General features: G+C 29.5%; 2 protein-coding genes and 1 long non-coding RNA gene across 3 annotated transcripts; 1 reads left to right on the top strand and 2 right to left on the bottom strand.

Annotated features, from left to right (window-relative positions):
• Positions 1 to 1,160: 1,160 nt before the first annotated feature.
• Positions 1,161 to 15,634, bottom strand: LOC123271479 (E3 ubiquitin-protein ligase TM129). Its single transcript, XM_044737826.1, has 6 exons — positions 15,364 to 15,634; positions 5,346 to 5,598; positions 4,824 to 5,019; positions 2,976 to 3,170; positions 2,744 to 2,892; positions 1,161 to 1,411 (listed from the first exon to the last, which is right to left on the bottom strand). Exons 1-6 carry the CDS (start codon positions 15,563 to 15,565, stop codon positions 1,243 to 1,245), a joined length of 1,164 nt encoding a protein of 387 aa, XP_044593761.1. The 5' UTR covers positions 15,566 to 15,634; the 3' UTR covers positions 1,161 to 1,242.
• Positions 15,635 to 16,478: 844 nt separating this feature from the next.
• Positions 16,479 to 16,994, bottom strand: LOC123271180. Its single transcript, XR_006510802.1, has 3 exons — positions 16,887 to 16,994; positions 16,655 to 16,796; positions 16,479 to 16,567 (listed from the first exon to the last, which is right to left on the bottom strand). It is a non-coding gene; the product is annotated as an uncharacterized LOC123271180 (long non-coding RNA).
• A 395-nt stretch (positions 16,995 to 17,389) lies between these two features.
• Positions 17,390 to 19,472, top strand: LOC123271179 (heat shock protein 68-like). Its single transcript, XM_044737419.1, has one exon. The coding sequence runs from the start codon at positions 17,479 to 17,481 to the stop codon at positions 19,411 to 19,413; it is 1,935 nt and encodes a 644-aa protein (XP_044593354.1). The 5' UTR covers positions 17,390 to 17,478; the 3' UTR covers positions 19,414 to 19,472.
• Positions 19,473 to 23,006: the final 3,534 nt, after the last annotated feature.

Genomic DNA, 23,006 nt, shown 5'->3' with positions numbered 1-23,006 from the left:
TTAAGATATTTTAATAATTATAAAAAAGCAATTGCAGAAACTCCAAATCCTTCCTTGCAAATCCATAAATCTATTTTTAATAAAATTGTATTAATAATAGAAGAAGAAGTGGTTAAGAAGAAATGTCCTCTGTTATTATCTTCTCTTTGCGATTGGTATAATTATAAATTGTCTCATGAGTTAAAACTTAAGTCTGAATCTGATGCGCGCTTGATGAAAAATCATGAATTTAAAGAAAAAATAGTAAAATATTTTAAGAAGAAAATTAAAATTTTAAAGATTGATAAAAAAAATATCATTGTTCATCCAGATTGTAATTCATTAGAAGATGATGATCTTATAAAGCTTGAAGAAATAGATATTATTGATAAAGCTGCGTTGATTTTACGGAAGACTATTTTGGAAATTAACAGCGAGTGTTTGATTCCGGAAAAATTAGATGAATTTTTTAAAGTATTGATCGGAGATAAAGATTTTTATCGCAAGGATATTAATCTTGATAATTTAAGCAACTCAATGGCTTCTGATTTAATTTTTTGTGTGAGTAATGGTGCTGTTATACCAACTAATCATGTGACTCTTGGTAAAACTATCAAAAATTTTTCAAACAGCAGAGAAATTATTGATACTTTGAATAAATTAGGACATTGTTGCGATTATGAAACTTTGGAAAAATTTGAAACTGAAGCTATTGTTTCTTCTGTACAAAGTTCTAGAGTTAATTCTTCTGATACACCTAATAAAGAAGAAAGGTTAATGGATGCTGAAGAAATAGACCGAGATATTATAATCGATCGTGATTCTTGGGATGAATTAAATGGAAAAAATATAATTGTTGAAAGTGAGAATTTTAATGAATCACCGCTGCTGAAAAAAAGGCGAATTTCTGAAGATATTGTTGTGTTGGATTAATTTTTTTGTGATGAAAAAATATAAGTGTGTTCTTAAATAAATTTTAAATAATGTTATATTAATAAATCTATTCTTTTTTGAATTTTAATTATACTTACTTATATAATAAATAATGAATTGTTGATTATTGAAATTAATTAATAAAAATAATTGATATGATGTAAAATGATATAAATATTGATAGTGATTTTTATTTGTTTGAATAATAATAAAACTTGGAATTTTATAATAAAATAAAAATATAACTCTTGAAAAATTATTAGTTTTATTTTTAAATATAATAGTTATTAAAAATATAAATCACAAAGAGTTTGTTTGAATGAATACTTATCAACTTTTATTATCTGTTGAAGAACTTCCACTGGTATTATAGTATGGATCATAAGCGACGTAACTTACATCGGTAAGACAAAAAGTAGAACGGCAGTGAGGACAACTGCTTTTTATTTGCACTAAATTTTCAATTGGTTTTGTTAAATCAATTGATGTTGTTATGAACCTGAAATAATTATAGTTTATGAGTAATCTATATTATTAAGAGGATAAGAAAAATTTTGTTTCCAGGATAGTCATATGATAAAATAAGTTTTTTTAGAAAAGTTTAGTGTCATTGCAAAGGTCTTGACGTGAATTTGTGCCTTTTCAAGGTTCCATATCATTCTCATCGATAGTCAATTTATTATAATAAGTATTTAGGCTGCATTCGAAAATGATCTATCTCTATAGAGACATAATTAAGAAATGACCTTGTATCTTGAGAACTATTGACATTTTTTAAGATATAAGCTCATCCCGATGTTACACTCATCGAGACCTTTTATTTGAGTACCCATATCAATATTTCATATATTTTATATACTTATATATTTCACAAATACAATATATATAAAATATATAAAAATTGCCATGTGGGTACTTAAATGAAAGGTCTAGATGAGTGTAATATCAGGATGAGCTTATATCTTCAAAAAGGTCAATAATCAAGAACGGACCTTGTATCTTGTGAAATATTGACAATGTTAAAGATATAAGCTCATCCTGATGTTACAGTCATCGAGACCTTTCATTTGAGTACCCACATCAATTTTTCATATATTTTATATATTTATATATTTCACAAATACTATATATAAAATACATAAAAACTACCATGTGGGTACTTAAATGAAAGGTCTTGATGAGTGTAACATCGAGATGAGCTTATATCTTTAAAAAGGTCAATAATTAAGAAATGATCTTGTATCTTGAGAACTATTGACATATTTCAAGATATAAGCTCATCCCAACATTACACTCATCGAGACCTTTCATTTGAGTACCTACATCAATTTTTCATATATTTATATATATATATATATATATATATATATATATATATATATATATATATATATATATATATATATATATATGAAAAATATATCAAAATGCATGTGGGTACTCAAATGAAAGCTCTTGATGAGTGTAACATCGAAATTAGTTTATATCTTAAAAAATGTCAATAATTAAGAAATTACCTTGTATCTTGTGAACTATTGACATTTTTCAAGATATAAGCTCATCCCGACATTACACTCATCGAGACCTTTCATTTGAATACCCATATCAATTTTTTCATATATTTATATAAATTATATGAAAAATATATAAAAATGCATGTGGGTACTCAAATGAAAGCTTTTGACGAGTGTAACATCGGGATGAGCTTATATCTTTAAAAATGTCAATAGTTAAAGAAGTACAGATCAATTTAACAAATATCATTATTTAATGAAGCAAAATTTTATTTTTAATCAAATTCTCGTTTATTGAGAAACAATTAATAGCATACCATTTTACTAAACAATCGATGCATAATCTTGGAGGACAATTGCATGGTCTACATGCTGGATTATTGTCTACAGCTGGAATATCCGGACAACGTTTTACTAATTTAATATCTGATGTTGCATTAATACAAACAGCACATTTCTCCAATTCCTATAATAGTAAACAGTTATAACCATTATTACTTTATGTTCATTTATTTTATGATTAATTTATGATTAAAAAAAAATATATACTTCATTAGTAAAATAAATAGGATTTTTAGTAATTTCTTCTTTAATCCAATCAATGCATAACTCTCTCAATCTTTTAGGAAATTCACATTTAGGCATTGTAACAATTTCCATCGTAACTTTTCCCGTAAAGTTTTCAACATCGTTATAATTTAGTCTTAAGGTAAAATTTTTTCCTCCTGGTTGCGTTGTACAAACCTAAAATGAAATCATCTATAAGTAACTAAATTATGATTATGATTATCAATTATTATATGGATTCTGTTATGTAATAGTGTGTTAAGTACACTGATAGAAGGATTTATTAACTATTACTAATTTAATTTATTTGAGGACAATTATTTAATTTATTAAATTTTAATAAATATTTTTTAACATTCAATAAATATTTATTGGGAGGAAAGTACATTTATTAATAGTTAATAAGTATTTATTCATAGTTAACAAATATTTATTAACAGTTGATAAATATTTTGTTGAGTGAATTTGTTTCGCTTGCAATGTTATATGATATGAAGATTGCTTATAAACAAAAATCATCTTTATAAATTATTTGCATTAATTATATTACATTGTAATAACGTTTATTGTAAAATATCAAATTCTATCACAGCTCATAATTATTTTTTATATTTTTAAATATTAAGAACGTTAATTTATTTAGTGGATTTAATTATCAGCATGTATTCCAGCTCTAGAGTTATAAAAAGTGTCAAAAGAAAATTGCTAATTTTGTTTTTAATTTTAAATAAATATTTGTTAACAGTTAACAAATATTCATTAACCATTAATAAATATTTATTAACAGTTAATAAACTGTACTTAATAATTACTTATTAACTGTTAATAAATATTTGTTAACTGTTAACAAATATTTATTAACATTTAATAAATGGTATTTAATAAATAATTTATTAACTGTTAATAAATATTTATTAAATCCTATGATGTTAAAAAATCATTTATTAACAGATAATAAAGCTTATTAAATATAAACAAATCCTTCTATCAGTGCACGGAAAAAAGTAAACTGTAATATTCACTCGGTTTCCGGTTAATTTTTATAGTTTCAAACAGTAAAGCGGACATCAGGGTGGCAAAAATATAAATATTACAGAACTTAATGTAGAAAGTATAAAAGCTACAATTTATAATTTAATATCGAAAATAAGTGATTAGTAGCTGTCACTATAGTAAATAACGACTCTTTCATCTTAAGAAATTACAGTTTCAAACAGTAAAAATTGCCATTTTAATATATAGTCGATATTATGAGGAGAAGGGGAATTCAGATGAAAGAGAAGGAGGTCTCACTCTGGGAAAATTTAACGTTTGAAACGGTAAAAATTATACTTTTAAGATATACATTTTACCAGTCTAAGCAAGTCAATAATTACAGTTTGATTTTTAGCGTTGCGTTTAAAATTTACCATTTTACTTTGTAAATATTGACGTTGCTTGTATTAGAAATTTACTAACTTTATTTTATACTTTTTACATATCATAAGATCATTTTTTAGGTACGAAATGATAAATATCAAAGTCTGAATTCTTAATTATTATACTATAAAATTTTAGACATTTACATAGCGAATATTACTGTTTGAAATAGTATTTTCTTCCATGTAAAGAGTAAATTGTAACGTTTAAATGGTATATATTATAAAGTGAATAGTAAAATCACGATTTTACTGTTTGAAATGGTAATTTTTAGCAGTTGATCATTACTTATTATAAATCGACTGTTATTTATTACAGTTTACTTTTTTCCGTGTGTACATAAGATTTTCATAGTACTTAACACATTAATGCCCAACAGTGTCCAAATTATATTCACAGTTTATCACTTACGCGATATTTAACATAAGTTGATCCAATATCTTCAATTGTAGATGATGGATTAGTGTACGTATTAACTTTAAAGCATACTAGCTTAGTACTCGTTTGATTGGCTATGTCCAAATTATAGGATGACACTTGTATGATCCAATTATCCGTTACAACAACTTTTGTCACTGTATTTGTGGCTATTTGTAACTTTGTCAAACTGTAAAAATAATTATTATAATAGTTTTATATGATCTCCGACTCTTTATTTTTGATTAAAAAATAACTTAAATTACTTTTTTTTTTTTTTTTTTTTTTTTTTTATATAAAACGTAAATGTGTTTTTGACATTATATTTAGAAGTAAATAAAATAATTGGCTTGTTCATTTGAAATAAATTTACATTTATCCTTCTCCTTAAAAAGATATCTGGAGTTCTCGGTCTGTATATTTCAGCTTAGACCAAATATTCATTCAAAATATTATTCTGTCTTACAGGAAGTCTTACTCATTAAAATATTTATTATACATTTAGAAAAAAAATACCTTTGAAATTCTATATTAACATTAGAAGCTACATCAATCCATGATTTATTATCATTATCACAATAAATAGCTAATTTTTTCGCTATTGGATGCTGCGACCAATCGTTCCTTGACCAATTAATGATTCTCGCCAGGGTATAAAGTGGTCCTACTAATGCACAAAGAGATAAAGTCAACCACAATGAATGCTCCGTACCAATTAATAATTGCACAGTATCAATGTAACCCAGCAGTGTTAATCCGATGATATAAACTGAAAAAAAAACCATTAAATCATTAATCGAAATCAAAACAGTATTGGTGAACATGTTACTCTTATTAAACAAAATTATTAAAAATGATTTCACAATGTTAAATGCCTATAATGCTTATAAGCAATAAGAGATATGATCTAAAATGTTTTACACAATTTGACAGAATTGAAAATGATTAGAAAATTATGATACTGAAATTAGAAGACATGTGACAATTTTTGGAATTTTTGTAACTAATTAATTATTATAAAAAATGTATTTTTAAAAAGTCCGACTTATAATTTTTTTTAATTTCTACGTGTGAAGTTTTCTTACTAGATTTTTTTCATTAAAATTGAATTGATATAAAATCTAAAAAATTGTTAGATGTCTGTTAAATTCAGAATCAGAAAATTAATCATTTTTAATCATGAAAATTAATTTGGCTAATATTTGATAATTTTTTTTAACAAATAAATTACGTGTGACGTACGGTACACATGAATTATCACCTAATATTTAATCAAATATTTTTATTTAAACTGGCAATAAAAAAGCCATAAAAGCTACTTGACGTCAATGAGTATTTTTATCATCCCCTACAACAAATTAAATAGTGTAATAAAAGTAATTGAGCTACCAAAAAATTACATTCTGAGAAAAGATATAAAAGGAATCAAGGTCAAAAGGTATCAATACGACGATGCTCATTGAGCATGAACAAATAGAAACCCCTGAAAATATATAAACCCCGACTAAATCGCAAACGTGATCAGTCTGTGGTCCATTCGTCTTGAGCACGTTACTCTGCAGGTCTCAATACTGATAATTCGGTATTCTCTTAAAAAGACAAATAATATCATTATTATTTACTGACCAAATATTCTTTAACTTCATTATAAAGTTAAAATTTCTACTAGTTCGGTAATCCGTTCACCCAGATTGGGACTAATTAAATTAGTTATAAATACGCATTGTAACCTTGTAAATTGATACCTTTTGGTAAAAATCACTCAACCATATAAAGAGAGAATAAAAGATATATTGTGTAACCTCAATGTATCCGACATTATATTCTGCAATTGAAGTTAATTCTTCAATTTAATCGTAAGTAAATTTCAATATATTAATTATCCTAACGAATCTCATTTTTATTCATTCCAATCTTTCCAACTTCAAAGTAATCTTAGGAAAACGAGGTGTTCACGAATGCCTGTAATTCACCCAACCCATTTATCCTTTCATAAATACTTATCCGAGATCCCTAATTGCCACGCGGGATACTCATCGGATTCCTTCCCGGTACAAGCCGCTCGGTATTGGGCAAATTAAGTCAATTAAATAACTCACATCATTGGGAATAGAACGCGATCAATAAGGACTCTCATAAATTAAGAATTAGGGACCACCAAGCTTGATCATAGTAACTTTCCATGATAAGAGAAATAATTTATTGATTTAAATAAAACAAAATTAACGTCACAACCTTCCGTTTGTGGCAGTTAAAATTTTGGTGACAGCGGTGGGATGGAGAATTGCCACACCAATTATTAACTTGTGTTGTATCACGAGACGGTAATCGATTACGAGGACTGACAGATCTATAGTTATCATCTCGAATAAATCTAAATGGTATTGTGCTTCGTCGATCTTCATCCTCAAAGTTCACTACGCGAGTTTTTTGTGATAAGTCGGTATTTGTTGGTTGTATCGTGATGTAATTTACATAGTTAGAATTTCGTTGCGAACTGCCATATAAATCTTCCTCAAGACGTAATGCAATTTTATATGCATCGTCTAGATTTTCTGGATTTTTAACACTGACTCCGTAAATTAAATCGTCACAAAATATGATTCCAATCTATATCGCTCACGTTCGTAGTAAACTTAGAGTTATGGCTAGAGATGTAATTGCCGATAAAGAAATAAACTCTTTAGAAACACTTAGAGATGCATTAAAAGAATATTTTGCTCGAAAAAAATCATACCCCCAATATTGCACAGACATACAAACCACCAGGCTTAAGCAAAACGAATCAATCTTAAATTATTATATGCGTATAAACAAAATTTTCTCAAATGCGTAAGCTTCAGTACGGGAGAATTTTAATAACGCAGCCGAAATTGAAGGAATGAAGAATATGCTAAATGTTTTATCTTTAGAATCATTCAAACATGGTTTACCTGTCGATTTAATTTACGGAGTAAGTGTTAAAAATCCAGAAAATCTAGACGATGCATATACAATTTCATTACGTCTTGAGGAAGATTTAAAAGGCAGTTCGCAACGAAATTCTAACTATGTAAATCACATCACGATACAACCAACAAATACCGACTTATCACAAAAAACTCGCGTAGTGAATTTTCAGGATGAAGATCGACGAAGCACAATACCATTTAGATTTATTTGAGATGATAACTATAGATCTGTCAGTCCTCGTAACCGATTACCATCTCGTGATACTTCACAAGTTAATAATTGGTGTGGCAATTCTCCATCCCACCGCTGTCACCAAAATTTTAACTGTCACAAACGGAAGGTTGTGACGTTAATTATGTTTTATTTAAATCAATAAATTATTTCTCTTATCATGGAAAGTTACTATGATCAAGCTCGGTGGTCCCTAATTCTTAATTTATGAGAGTCCTTATTGATCGCGTTCTATTCCCAATGATGTGAGTTATTTAATTGACTTAATTTGCCCAATACCGAGCGGCTTGTACCGGGAAGGAATCCGATGAGTATCCCGTGTGGCAATTAGGGATCTCGGATAAGTATTTAGGAAAAGACAAGTACGTTGGGTGAATTATAGGCACTCGTGAACACCTCGTTTTCCTAAGATTACTTTGAAGTTGGAAAGATTAGAATGAATAAAAATGAGATTCGTTCGGATAATTAATATATTGAAATTGAAGAATTAACTTCAATTGCAGAATATAATGTCGGATACACTGAAGTTTTACAATATATCTTTTATTGTCTCTTTATATGGTTGAGTGATTTTTCCCAAAAGGTATCAATTTACAAGGTTACAATGCGTATTGATAACTAATTTAACTAGTCCCAATCTGGGTGAATCTGGGCGAACTAGTAGAAATTCTAACTTTATAATGAAGTTAAAGAATATTTGGTCAGTAAATAATAATCATATTATTTGTCTTTTTAAGAGAATACCGAATTATCAATATTGAGACCTGTAGAGTAACGTACTCAAGACGAATGGACCACAGACTGATCACGATTGCTATTTACAGTTATTAGTGTTCTTATCCATAATTTGTAATATAATTAAAACGGTTCTTATTTTCAGGATATTTAATACTTGATGTTTATTTAATTTTCATACAACGTTTCGCCACTTTCGCAGCTTCCTCAGGTACTACAACAGACATTAATCATAATTACATTTTTCATCATATATATATACATACACAACAATTAGTAATAGTTTGATTAACAGATCAAATTAAACTAATTTAAAACACTAGTAAAAATTACCTCAATTACAAACATCAATTGTTAAATTTATGTATAATAATATCGGCATTTAATCGACTTAAACTTCTTTTATTTTAATACTCTAGTTCATTAATAATTGTTAAATTGTTGAGTATTAAAAGTAGTGTGATATGATACTAACAACAAAAAGAAGTTTAAGTTGATTAAATGCCGATATTATTATACATAAATTTAACAATTGATGTTTGTAATTGAGGTAATTTTTACTAGTGTTTTAAATTAGTTTAATTTGATCTGTTAATCAAACTATTACTAATTGTTGTGTATGTATATTAGGGCGTTTCAAAAAAAAAAAAATTTTTTTTTTTTTCTTGGAACCAGGCTCAAAAGTTTCGTTTAGATGCCAAAATAGGCCTCTGAAAATATGAGCCCTTAATATTAATATTAAGGTGTTCCGCATCGCACTTTTCGATTTCCCATAAGAATAACACAGGAAAAAAGTTTTTTTTTTTTCTGATTTTTGTAACTAATAAACCATAAATTTTTCTGCAATTTCTATTAAATATTTTTGTAGAGAATTGAACGCTCTACAAAAAAGTACTGATATCATTTTTCGATTAATCAACTCATTCAAAAGTTATTCAAGGTCAAAGTTGAATTCATTATCAATTCAGCCGTTTTCTTCATAATCCTCCGAAATTTATTTTTTCTGATTTTTTTAACTCATGAACCATAAATTTTTCTGCAATTCCCATCAAATATTTTTGTAGAGAATTGAACGCTCTACAAAAAAGGTCTGAAGTCAATTTTTGATAAATCAACTCAGTCAAAAGTTATTCAAGATCAAAGTTTAACTTACCCTCAATTCAGCTGTTTTTTATAATACTCTCAAATTTATAAGTTTACGGGTTTCAAAACAACCGAAAAGTTTATTTCTAAGTTCTTAGAGTTAAAAAATTACAACTATTATTTTTCGTTCTCGAATATTGCGGTAATTTTATTGAAAACATATTTTTATATAATTTGCGCTTGAAAATAACTGAAATTTTATGTATTTTTTGAAAAGTTATCAGTGTTTTTAAGTTTTTATTGCTTATAACAATTGAGATATATATTTTTTAATAAATTTGAAATTTTTTTATCTAACAATAATTTTTATACATTTGCATTAAATTGATCTTGCTGTAGAGTTGTCTTATTATAATTAGGATATCTCAGCCGATGTTCGCGAACTACTTGCAATAAGTATTGCAGTTGTTCTTCATCTTTTGTGAGCCAGTTGTTGTATTCCTCGATCAAAGCGACCCCTCGTTCAGCTACGTCATTTGTCACTTTTAAGGTATTAAAATGTTCTAAACATTCCTTATATGAATCATTACTGCACCATGTTGAAACATCATCTTCCAAAAAATCGCATGGCAAATCGAATTTGCTGAACAACTCTACGGAATTTTTGGAGACAAATTCACTCAAATCTTTTTGCAATAAAGATTCTAGATTTTTTTCAGTAACTTCATACCGTTGACGCATTGGTGAAGAACTTTCTCGATTTTTAATTGCCATAACAATTTTTTTCTTCACATCAACTGATACGTTACTGTCAAATAATGAGAGTATGACCAATTCTTCATTTAAGTACCACAAGTGCTCAATCATTTTCTGACAAGCTCGTTGTAACACCGGTGGATCTACGTTTTTAGAGTGAATCAAATTCTTCATGAACTCTAAGTCATTGTTCGGCGCTTGGATAGCAGAAGTTGAATTATACCATACTCTAATATAAAATGAAATCACAAAAATACAAATTCGGCGTAAATTTTTCTCTTCTTGAGCTAAAAGATTAAACTGATGGCGAAACAAAAATATTTTCAAGCTATAGATGGCCTTTGACATCCATCGCGCATGGTGCATGGCACCAGGTCGTTTAAAGGAAAAATTTTCTTCAGAAAACTATCAAGGAATACTAAGCATAAGAGTAAAAGCTCTCGATAATCATCTCGAGGCTGTGACATCTGAAAAAAATAAAAAATAAATAATCAACTGAAAGTTAGGGATTAAAAAGTCTCAATAAGAGCAATAAAAAATTTGTACCTGTAAGCAATTGTTAATGAAAGTAACAATTTCAGCTTTTTTTCCTGTCAAAGTATTTGCGATAATTTCATCTTCCATTCCGCTTTTATAATTTGATTGGTCAACCTTGTTCCAGTAACTTTTGAATCTAACGAATATTGGAACATTAGGACCAGATGTCGTTTTCCAAAAAACTTCAAAACTCCCTCAAAATAATCTCCATTATATGATGGCGACATGGAAGCCAAACTAATTTTCTGCCAAGTGCTTTTTCGATCATAACACAAGTTCCTTTGTGAATACCTGAATCAAAAAAAGATACAAAGGTAAAATCAAACATCCGAGCTTCATAAAAATTATAAACATTAAATGATTTATACCAGTATTTACAGGTGGCGTATCAAAACACATTGCTTTTACATACGGAGCAACTTCCCACTGGTTCAAAGTGTCAATAACAGCTGAAGCTTGTTTAAGAGCACTTCCATCGTCAGCTTTTGGAACTCCGAGAAGTTGATCAACCCCAGAAACTGATAAGAGAACTGCAATACGGTCTACAGTTTCTGAACCTTTAATATCACTGAGAATTTTTCCATCCCAATGCACCACATAACGATCGTCTTTGTGAAATTCTGATTTAAGATCCTTAGTAATATTTGATCTATATTTATTTCGCGCTCGGTAAATTGTACTGTAACTCAGATTTAGAGTTGACAAATCAATTCCAACACTTTTGTACGCAGCAGCTAAAATGAAAATGGCATTCCTATGAGTGACTTTTGATCGATCGAGTGCAGCACAGAGTTCAGGTGTCATTACATCAATTTTTGGAATTTGTTTTGGTTGGCTGAGTTGACTTTCAAAATCAGATACATCAGTAGATACATGACTTGTTGTAGCTGACAAGTTCGATCGAAATATTGCAGATTTTTGGGTTGCTAGAGCGACGTTAGGCTCAGGTTCATTTGTATCTGAAAACATTAATTCAAAGTATATGATAATAGTAATAAATGAATAATTAAAGTAGCAGTTGGTTCAGAACTTACCAACAGGCTCTACGTCCATAGCATCGTCAGGATTTTCCTCTGGATTTAATCCAACACTATTATTTATCAAACCAAATCTACTTTTTGAACGTTGACCGGATAAAAACAATTTTTTTCATCAGTGAGATATTTTTCGACATTTACTTTGGCAATATCGAATAACTTTGTCAATTTTGATGAAAAACTGCTTCATTTTTATCTGTGTAGCAGACCGTCTTCGTCGAGAACATTTTTGTAATTTTTGTCTTCCTCTAATATTTTTTCAAATTTTTAAGGCATATTTTTTCCCACACGTTGGGATGCCAGCTTCAGACCATATAAGATCAAGTTTATCAATCGTTATTCGTATACTTTTTTTATAATCTAGTTTAAGAATATTTTTTTGATAAAAAATACCGCTATAACCTCTTTTATTGTAGGAAGTTTATGTCCAATAAAATTCTCAATTAGATCACCAATAACATTAATCAATTGATTCATTTTTCACGTAATAATGTAATTCACAGTAGAAATGTATATTTTAAAATTATTAATACTCACTAATTACTCACGAATGCCCATAACTTGTGTAAACAATACGTTTAATAAATAAAATAAACATCAAAACAATAAATTAAACTAATGACATGATGACATTTACCCTCAGCGCCATCTAGTTATGGATTTTGAAATGACATCGCCAAAATAATTGTACTACCAATATACTTGACAAATTTAAATCACATTTAAATAAATTTTTTCATCGATTAATTATCAAAGAAAAACTTTTGATAATTGATATAACATAGGACACCTGCCGTGAATTATTTTATTAAGAAATGTTTAAGTCGAATTTTTAAACTGTTGTTTAGTTTAAATAATTTTCAAACTAATTTTGAAAGAAACTTCAAACTAATGTTAACTAATGTTAAAAAATGATCTCAATTTAACGATTGATGTTAATTTTCAACAACCAGAATTTTTAAATGTCGGGTTAACTGTCAATGATAATTTGTTTTAAGTACCCTGTCCACATTTACTATAAAGCAGGAAATAAAGATTAACAGTTTTCAGAAGTCTAATTTATATTTTGTAAAATGTTTTGGTTTCAATTTTTCTAAAAACATAATATTTTGCCAAATCAGTCAATAAAACAGCTGAATTGAGGGTAAGTTAAACTTTGATCTTGAATAACTTTTGACTGAGTTGATTTATCAAAAATTGACTTCAGACCTTTTTTGTAGAGCGTTCAATTCTCTACAAAAATATTTGATGGGAATTGCAGAAAAATTTATGGTTCATGAGTTAAAAAAATCAGAAAAAATAAATTTCGGAGGATTATGAAGAAAACGGCTGAATTGATAATGAATTCAACTTTGACCTTGAATAACTTTTGAATGAGTTGATTAATCGAAAAATGATGTCAGTACTTTTTTGTAGAGCGTTCAATTCTCTACAAAAATATTTAATAGAAATTGCAGAAAAATTTATGGTTTATTAGTTACAAAAATCAGAAAAAAAAAAAACTTTTTTCCTGTGTTATTCTTATGGGAAATCGAAAAGTGCGATGCGGAACACCTTAATATTAATATTAAGGGCTCATATTTTCAGAGGCCTATTTTGGCATCTAAACGAAACTTTTGAGCCTGGTTCCAAGAAAAAAAAAAAAATTTTTTTTTTTTTGAAACGCCCTAATGTATATATATATGATGAAAAATGTAATTATGATTATTGTCTGTTGTAGTACCTGAGGAAGCTGCGAAAGTGGCGAAACGTTGTATGAAAATTAAATAAACATCAAGTATTAAATATCCTGAAAATAAGAACCGTTTTAATTATATTGCTATTTACTTTTAGCTCAATTACTTTTATTACACTATTTAATTTGTTGTAGGGGATGATAAAAATACTCATTGACGTCAAGTAGCTTTTATGGCTTTTTTATTGCCAGTTTAAATAAAAATATTTGATTAAATATTAGGTGATAATTCATGTGTACCGCGTACGTCACATACGGTAAAAAAAAAATTAGAAGAAAAATTGACACAGAAATTTTTAAAAATAAAAAATGGAATTTTCTAAAAATAATTTTGCGGAATGTTACGTGTGAGCCTACACCTGGTTATTTACCTGTCACGTAAACAGACCGGACTAGCTCAGCGTCTCACTGAAAAATATTTAGATGTTGATAAGAGGGTGGATCGCGCAGTGAATGAAGAATACTCGTGAATTACGGTACTAATTGTTTATTGGGCGTCCCCAAAGCATGGGAGTTGCCCGAAATGGCCCTGAGAGTCTCTTTTACAAACTAATTCTAGTTATGAAAGCAAATCTAATCCAGTACAATAATCCATTTGATGTAATACTTTTGATTCTATAACTGAGAGAGAGATGGGACAGCAACGAGAATGAGAGTCTCAGGAGACAATTGATCACGATGCAAGACAACTCGGACTCGACATAGATTCGGACAGACTAAACGACTGACTGATTACAAGTGGCTTCTCCTCCTGGAGGTCCCAGGTTTATGTAACCTCGGTCGCGGATGCCGCCAAACACCTGTATCACTGCGCGGAACTTGTATTATTCCGCGGTTGAACTCAGATTATTCCGCCCTGAGGAACTAGGTGGTTATTGTCAAGTTCCCTAGTCAGCAGAAAATGGTATCAAGGCGCCGAAAGCGGTTCCCTGTGCTAGAGTACCTGTTCGCTCGGTTCCCATGAGAAAGCGTCTCCTCAGCAACACGTGCAAGCAGCGATTCTCGGTAACCAGAGTCAGGCTAGAAATACAACGGAAATTCGGTGTCTAATTCAGGTGGGCAAGTTGGCCCATCGATTTATAGAAAATATATATAGAATATCATAATATTGACGGGAGGGTAGGCCCACCCGTCACACGGAAGGAATTAATGAAAATTAATTTAGCAGATATTTTATCATTATAAGAATTGTTATAAAAAATAAATTATGGCAAAAAAAAGTAGAAAAAAAATTGACATGTAGAAATTAAAAAAAATAAAAAATGCAATTTTTTAAAAATAATTTTTTGGAAAAAATTTATTTGTTAAAAAAAATTGAAAAATGGTTAAGTGACTGCTAACTTTAATGTCATAAGAAATTAATTTGTTAAAAAAATTTTTAAATGTTTAAATGACTGCTAACTTTAAGGTCATTTTTTTACCATATCAAATCATTTTGTTTAATCAGAATATTTATATCCAAACTTACCAAAAGGGAGCAACGAATGTATAAGAAAAGTAATTATACTTCTTTTTATATGATATTGCACAAATGCTGTAGATTCATTACCCAACCACGATGAAAATACTTCTGAAATTGTGAGTCCTACTGATACAAATTCTTGTGGAGGATAAACAATTCCCGCAACAAATAAAATATAAAATATTGTATACGCTATTATGTTAGACATTTTTTCTTAGTAATTAAGTAATATCGATATTTAAATAACTGATTAAAATAAAAAATTTATAATTATTTTATAAACAACAAAAATAATATGTTTGAACTGTTTTTCACTAGTTTTTAAATAATATGTGTACGTGGATAAATATATAAACTTATGTTTATATTTATGATTTTTAATGACATCATAACTATTCAGTCAAATTGTAAATAATATAAAAAGTAATAAAATAACTTTTATCTGTGCGTGTATTTGGTTATTAATAATATTTTTCGCATCACGATACAAAAAATGAAACTAGTTAGAAATCAGGTTATATTTTTTATGAATATTTATATTTTTATAAATACTAAGCTATAGAAAAATGTCAGAATCAAGCAAACAGATGCGGTTTTTTTCAACGTGTGGTAAAATCATTTTGGCGCGCTATTATTGCGCCATCTTGTTTTTTCAAATTTTAAATTCGTGAAAAAATTGTTAATTTAATATTTTGTTTGTGATTAAATCTTTAATAAATACTATTAATCATAAATAGGTCTGAAAAATATTCTCAAGTATTTTAATTCATAAAAATTTTCATGAGCATTAAATTAGCCGACATTTAAAAATTTTTATAATTTATTTTGTTGAAAAAAATGATTTTTAAAAAATTAAAATAGAAATTTTTACATGTAGAAAATTTTTAAAATTATACGTGAAACTTTTAAAAAATAGTTTTTTAATTCTATTATTTAATTAATAAAAAAATAAAAAATTTTTGAGTGTGAGCTAACTTAATTTTCATAAAATTTTCAATGAATTTATATTTTTTATTATGACACTGAAGTCGACAGTTATTAAAGATTTTTTTAGAATTTAATAGCAATTAAATTTAAAAAAAAAAAATTTAATTAAAAAACTAAAATTTTTATGGTAATTGGTTTATTAAAAAAATTTTTAAAATTGACAGTTGACGGCTAACTTCAGCATTATTTTTTATTTTGTTATATTCAATGACGGTGATTTGTCCTGTGGAATAATTATTTTGCATTAAACAATATCAAATAACATTTTTTTTAATACCTTTTAATAAATAAAACAAAGTTATTGACCTACTCAAGACAAACAATAAAAATGAGATGATGCAAAGGCCGAACGCCAAAGATACATAGTCAACTTGTAGCTAAAAATATAGAAAACTCGAATAGTCGAGAGAGAACGCCCCGATCAATAAAGTCAAATACCATCAGCATGTTTTCTAAAGAATAAATAATTTTATAGTATTTTGCAAACAAATTTGATTGATGATTTGATTAATTAAATGATAACGATAATAGGAGATAATTACTGTATTGGAGTGAAAAATAGAAATGAATGGGCTCTCGAACACTCGAGATTATTCGGTAGATACTGAATGTGCTCGATGCGTCGAGAACGTTCACGCCCCACTATGACGACTGGGAATATCTAAAAAAAACAGTAATTACCTTGGAAAATGTATATTCTGACAATGCTTTTTGGAGTACATTTAATGATTATTAAATAAATAATAAAATTAATAAATTCTGGATCGAATAAATAATAGAACTATTTAATGAAATCTCGAATATTCTACATTATTCTGAAAGTGTTAAATAATTAAAAATGAGCAGAAAAATTTAACAATTGATGATAGGCATTTTTAATCAGCTGAGTAAACTTTTGTTTCATATTGATTATGATAAAATAACAAAAACAAATGAAATTGACAAATAAAATTATTCTGATTACATAGATAGAACGTGAATGTGCGCGATGCGTCGAGAATATTCACGCCCCACTCCGGCGACTGGGAACGAGAGTATATAAGCAGTCGCGCTGATTGCAGCCGGTACCAGTACACAAAAATAAAGCAAACTAATAAGACGTTAAGTGAGGAGTTAAAAGTTAAGTTAAACACAATGCCTGCCATTGGTATTGATCTTGGAACAACATACTCTTGTGTGGGAGTGTGGCAACAAGGGAAAGTCGAAATCATCGCCAACGACCAAGGTAACAGAACAACACCTAGCTATGTTGCCTTCACGGACACCGAGCGACTCATTGGAGACGCAGCTAAGAACCAGGTGGCGATGAATCCATCCAACACCGTCTTCGACGCCAAACGACTCATCGGCAGAAAGTTCGACGATCCCAAAGTCCAAAGTGACATGAAGCACTGGCCTTTCAAGGTCATCAGCGAGGGTGGTAAGCCAAAGATCCAGGTGGAGTTCAAAGGAGAAGTCAAGAGGTTCAACCCGGAGGAAATCAGTTCGATGGTCCTTACCAAGATGAAGGAAACCGCCGAGGCTTACCTGGGACAAAAAGTGAGAGACGCGGTTATCACAGTGCCAGCATACTTCAACGATTCGCAGCGTCAGGCCACCAAAGACGCGGGTGCGATTGCTGGACTGAACGTCCTCAGAATCATCAACGAACCCACCGCTGCTGCTCTAGCCTACGGGCTAGACAAAAACCTGAAAGGTGAGAAGAATGTGCTAATATTTGATCTCGGTGGTGGTACCTTTGACGTTTCCATCCTGTCAATCGATGAGGGATCACTCTTCGAGGTCAAATCAACTGCCGGTGACACACATCTTGGAGGAGAGGACTTCGACTCGAGATTAGTTGACCATCTTTGCAAGGAGTTCGAACGGAAATACAGGAAGAATCTCAAGACCAACCCCAGAGCTCTTCGAAGATTGAGAACAGCTGCTGAACGTGCCAAACGTACTCTGTCATCCAGTACCGAAGCCAACATCGAGATCGATGCTCTCTTCGAGGGTATCGACTTTTACACCAAAGTCTCGAGAGCACGTTTCGAAGAACTCTGTGCTGATCTTTTCCGATCGACTCTGGAACCTGTAGAAAAAGCACTGGCTGACGCCAAGCTCGACAAAAGATCCATCCATGACGTCGTCCTCGTGGGAGGTTCTACTCGCATCCCCAAGATCCAGTCGATGCTCCAGAACTTCTTCTGTGGAAAAGCACTCAACTTGTCCATCAACCCCGACGAGGCCGTGGCTTATGGTGCAGCCGTGCAAGCAGCCATCTTAACCGGAGAGGGCGACAAAAACTCCGCCCTCCAGGATGTTCTTCTTGTGGACGTTGCTCCCTTATCTCTGGGTATTGAAACTGCAGGTGGAATGATGACCAACATTATCGAGCGCAATGCCCGTATTCCCTGCAAACAGTCCCAGACATTCACCACGTACGCCGACAACCAGCCAGGCGTTTCTATCCAAGTCTACGAGGGTGAACGAGCAATGACCAAGGACAACAATCTGCTCGGCAAATTCGAGCTCAGTGGAATAGCACCTGATCCACGTGGTGTGCCAAAGATCGATGTCACCTTCGACATGGACGCCAACGGAATTTTGCACGTTACCGCTAAGGATACCGCCAGTGGTCGTAGCAGTGACGTTCGAATCACCAACGACAAGGGACGTCTCTCCAAGGAGGAAATCGATCGCATGCTTTCTGATGCTGAACGGTACCGCGAACAAGATCAACAACAGCGGGACAAAGTAGTAGCTCGTAACCAACTTGAGAGCTACGTCTTCTCGGTCAAGCAAGCTGTCCAGGACAACGGATCACGTTTGAGCCAGTCTGACAAAGACCAGGTCACTCAGCTTTGCGATGAAGCCATTCAGTGGCTAGACAACAACACCTTAGCCGACCAGGAAGAGTACAAACACAAATTAGACGAGCTTCAGAAGCAATGCTCTCCAATCATGACCAAACTCCATCAAGGTGGTGGAGGCGCCAACCCTGCAGACTTCCAGAACTGTGGAGCACAGTACGCCCAGGGAAACAACAACAGCTACTCCGGGCCAACGGTTGAAGAAGTTGACTAAACAACATCGTGATCTCTACATTCCCGAACAATAAAAAAAAAAAAAAAAACCAAGCCAAAACAAGCAAATGTAAATAAACAAAAAACAAAGTGATATTGAAACTCCCAAGACTGGTGCTAGGATGAATATGACAGCAAGTGAATGGGTATCGTACTTGATTCATTGGTAAATTTGTTTGATTGCTGTTTTCTGTCAAAGATTTATTGCAGGTTTCTGTAATAATTTTTTGACTTTAATAGTCTTCTGGCAAATTTATCCGTGAGTACAGATTATTTCAATTATCACTTTATTAAATTATTCACTCGTTATCATATTCACCCTACTTTTATTTTTTAATATCTTTATTTGTAAGTTTTTTTTTTCTTTTTCTAAAATATAACGTACGTTGTGAATAAAAGAATCAAAGACCATCATTGATTCATGTAACAAGAAAATAAAAGTAAATTAATTTATTTTTTTTTAATTACTGAGTAGTTATTTCAAATAACCACCCATCCCTCCTATTCCATAGTTTCAATATAAAATTATTATTAGTTTAGTAATAGTTTTTAATTTTATTATTATAAGTTATTAAAAATATTCAACAGTAAGTATGAAATTTTTTATTTAACATTAAACATTTTAAACTTCATTTCTATTAATAAATATATCAACAACAGTCATATTTAATTTACTTCTACACTTCTATAAGTAATTTATAAAACACACAACAGTAAGTGTATAATTATTCTTATCTTAATCATATCCCTTATTTTGGGTGATATAAAACAAAATGATACTAAAATCAGTCAAGCTTCAGCAACTTTTTTTTTTTTTTTTTAACAAAATAAACTACAAGTAAAAAAATACCTGAAAAATTTAATTTAAAACAATTACGTGTGTATAGTTTTTAAAATATTTACAAGTGGAATTTTTTCTTTTTTTTTGTTTTATTTAATAAAAAAAATTATTAATTTTTAATAAAGTTCTTCAATACTTTTTTAGTTAATTAACTCTCAAAAATTATTTTAGTTTAAAGGTCAATTAATAAGAAATTCTGGAGTTTTTTAATTTTCTTTAACAGGCGAGACCATCTTTTTCTCGCTTTACTCTCACAGAGTTCAACGGAACTATCTCTGTCGCATTCCCAACAGCAGAGCAATTGCAGTTTCGATTGGTTTCACGAAACGAATGAAATTTTTGAAAAAAACGCTTTGTGGTGAAATAGTTTATTAAATTATCTATTATCTCTAAAAAGGTTTTTTCAAAATTTCCATTCGTTTCGCTAAGCCGATTGAAACTGCAATCACTGGTCTCGGCTGTTAATGAAAAATGACCGTCTATTTTTACTGACATAACTATTATCTTCAACTCGTTAAAAATATTTGATCGAAGACTTATTGGGAGTCTTCCAGGTTATTTATCGGAATCTTTTTTAATTATTGACGATTATTCTTTTTATTAAAATCTCGTTATCAATGGCAAAATTCGTTCTAGTAATTGAAATTGTCTAAGTTTTAAAAATTTCAATCATATCTAGAAATCCGCAAATCTACGTAATTACTAAAAGATATTAATTTTTACAAAGATTCATAATCTTTAATGATACTGTAATTAACTGATATTTAAAAATACTTTGATTTTTTACACCAATTTAATTACGAAAAAGAATTATGTAAAAAAATCCACATATGTAGAATTTAAAAAATATGAGTGTACATTTTTTATAATTGATTTACTAAAAAAATCATCTATCAATAATAGTATTTTTATTTCAAAATGCTAAAAGTAAAATCAATTATAAATTTCACCGATCTCTTTAGAAATATTTTTATATACTTTTTTCTACCATCAGTGACATAATCAATGGGCTCGTTCAAGTTTATTCAGTCTTTAGCTGGACTGAGCTAGATTAATATACTTTACATTGTTTTCTTATAGATATTTTTTAGAGGGAATGGAGTCACTTTTAGTTTTTGGTACAAGATCTACCAAGAGTTTGATAAATTTGAGCGAGCTCAATAAAAATAAATCATTTATAACAAGAATAAAATAAGTGACAATGGAATAACAAACCTTGAGTGATATTACAGACAACAAAATATATTTAAAAAATAAATAAGTTTCTTTAAATTTTATGAAAATAAATTTAGCAGATTTTTATTAATTTTTAGAATTTTTTTAACAGTTAAATAATGGCAAAACTAAATGAGAGAAAAAAATTGAGATGTAGAAATTTTAAAAAATTATAAACGCAATTTTTTAAAAATAATTTTTCAAAAAAGATTTATTTCTTAGGGTAAGTGTGGGTATTACTACAGTTTTTTTCGTAAGTCTCACTTCGAAAGCATTTTTATAAAATTTTCTCAAGATAATAATAACTTTTTTTTTTTAAACAAAAGTTTGACTTATTATTAACCCAAAATAAAATCAACAATGAGAGAAACAAATATTTTCGTTAAATAATAAGCATTCAAAAAGAAGTCTAAATGCATGTATTACTGCAGGTCTTAAAGTAGCTTGCTCCTATTACTGCGTGTCCATTACTGCAACTGATCCAGTTACTGCGTACCTATTACTGCAGAACGGCTATATTTTAGGATTTACTTAAAAATGAACAAAAACTTATCAAAAAGAAAATTTATTAGTTTAATGTAATAACAAGAATTCTTCATAATCTAAATAATAAGTAACACAGCCTTAACGTATTATTAATTGACCAGAATTCGTAAATTTTAATTGATGTAATCTTACAATCTACTGATTATTGCTTTCCTGGACTTGCCTCGACTTTTCATTTTTTTGTTTATTAACTTTTGATTTTTTATTAATTTTATCCATAGTTTATTTTTCACTTCGAGACAACTTGATTCATGCACTTATTTAGAGGTTAGAATAGCCGTGTTTATGTCCGCAGTAATAGGTACAGACATATACAAATAGAGGCGCTTCTATTACTGCAGTCGACTGAGAAAATTGCAGTATTACACGCACATGCGGTTTTTCGGTACCAATTATTGCATGCTTAATTAAATAAATTTTTACTGATCAAAATGTAATTTTTATTAATTATTTGATTCTAAAAAAGGGTTATCTAACTTCAAAATGTAAAAAATATATTAATTAGGTCATTTATATAAAGAAAACGATTTTTTACGACCACCTCTTTTTACACTGAAACTCTTAAAAAAGATAAAATTATTCACTTCTGTAACTACTTAATTTTTATTAATTAATAACAAATTGAATAATTGTCTTACTTATAAAACCACTATGCAGTTATTTTCCGAAAGGTTTAAATTAACAGAAATAATTTTTTTTTAATAAAAAAAGTCATAACCCATTTATTGATAATTAAAAGAAGAAAATCTGCAGTAACACCCACACTTACCCTAAATAAAATTAAAAAATTATCAAGTGACTGCTAACTTTAATGTCATTTAAATTTTTCTTTAAAGGCTATTTTTGTATTTCTTCTCAATTTTAAAATAAATAAATTAAAAAAAGTTTTGTTTAATTTAATTAATATTTACTGAATTTTGAAATAAATTTATTGTAATTCCCAGAAACTAGTGTTTGCATTTCAGAGTGTAGGACCTGAGTATTCCTTCTTA

Source organism: Cotesia glomerata, linkage group LG9 (assembly GCF_020080835.1).
Source record: "Cotesia glomerata isolate CgM1 linkage group LG9, MPM_Cglom_v2.3, whole genome shotgun sequence".
Taxonomy (NCBI): Eukaryota; Metazoa; Arthropoda; class Insecta; order Hymenoptera; family Braconidae; genus Cotesia; species Cotesia glomerata.
This window is presented reverse-complemented; position numbering and strand designations above follow the sequence as displayed.

Coding starts and splice junctions, on each gene's coding strand:
- LOC123271479 (XM_044737826.1), bottom strand. CDS start 15,565: ATGTCTAACATAATAGCGTATACAATATTTTATATTTTATTTGTTGCG. Junction 5,020..5,345: donor GTTAATATAGAATTTCAAAG/GTATTTTTTTTC, acceptor TTATTTTTACAG/TTTGACAAAGTTACAAATAG. Junction 1,412..2,743: donor ATCGATTGTTTAGTAAAATG/GTATGCTATTAA, acceptor TAATTATTTCAG/GTTCATAACAACATCAATTG.
- LOC123271179 (XM_044737419.1), top strand. CDS start 17,479: ATGCCTGCCATTGGTATTGATCTTGGAACAACATACTCTTGTGTGGGA.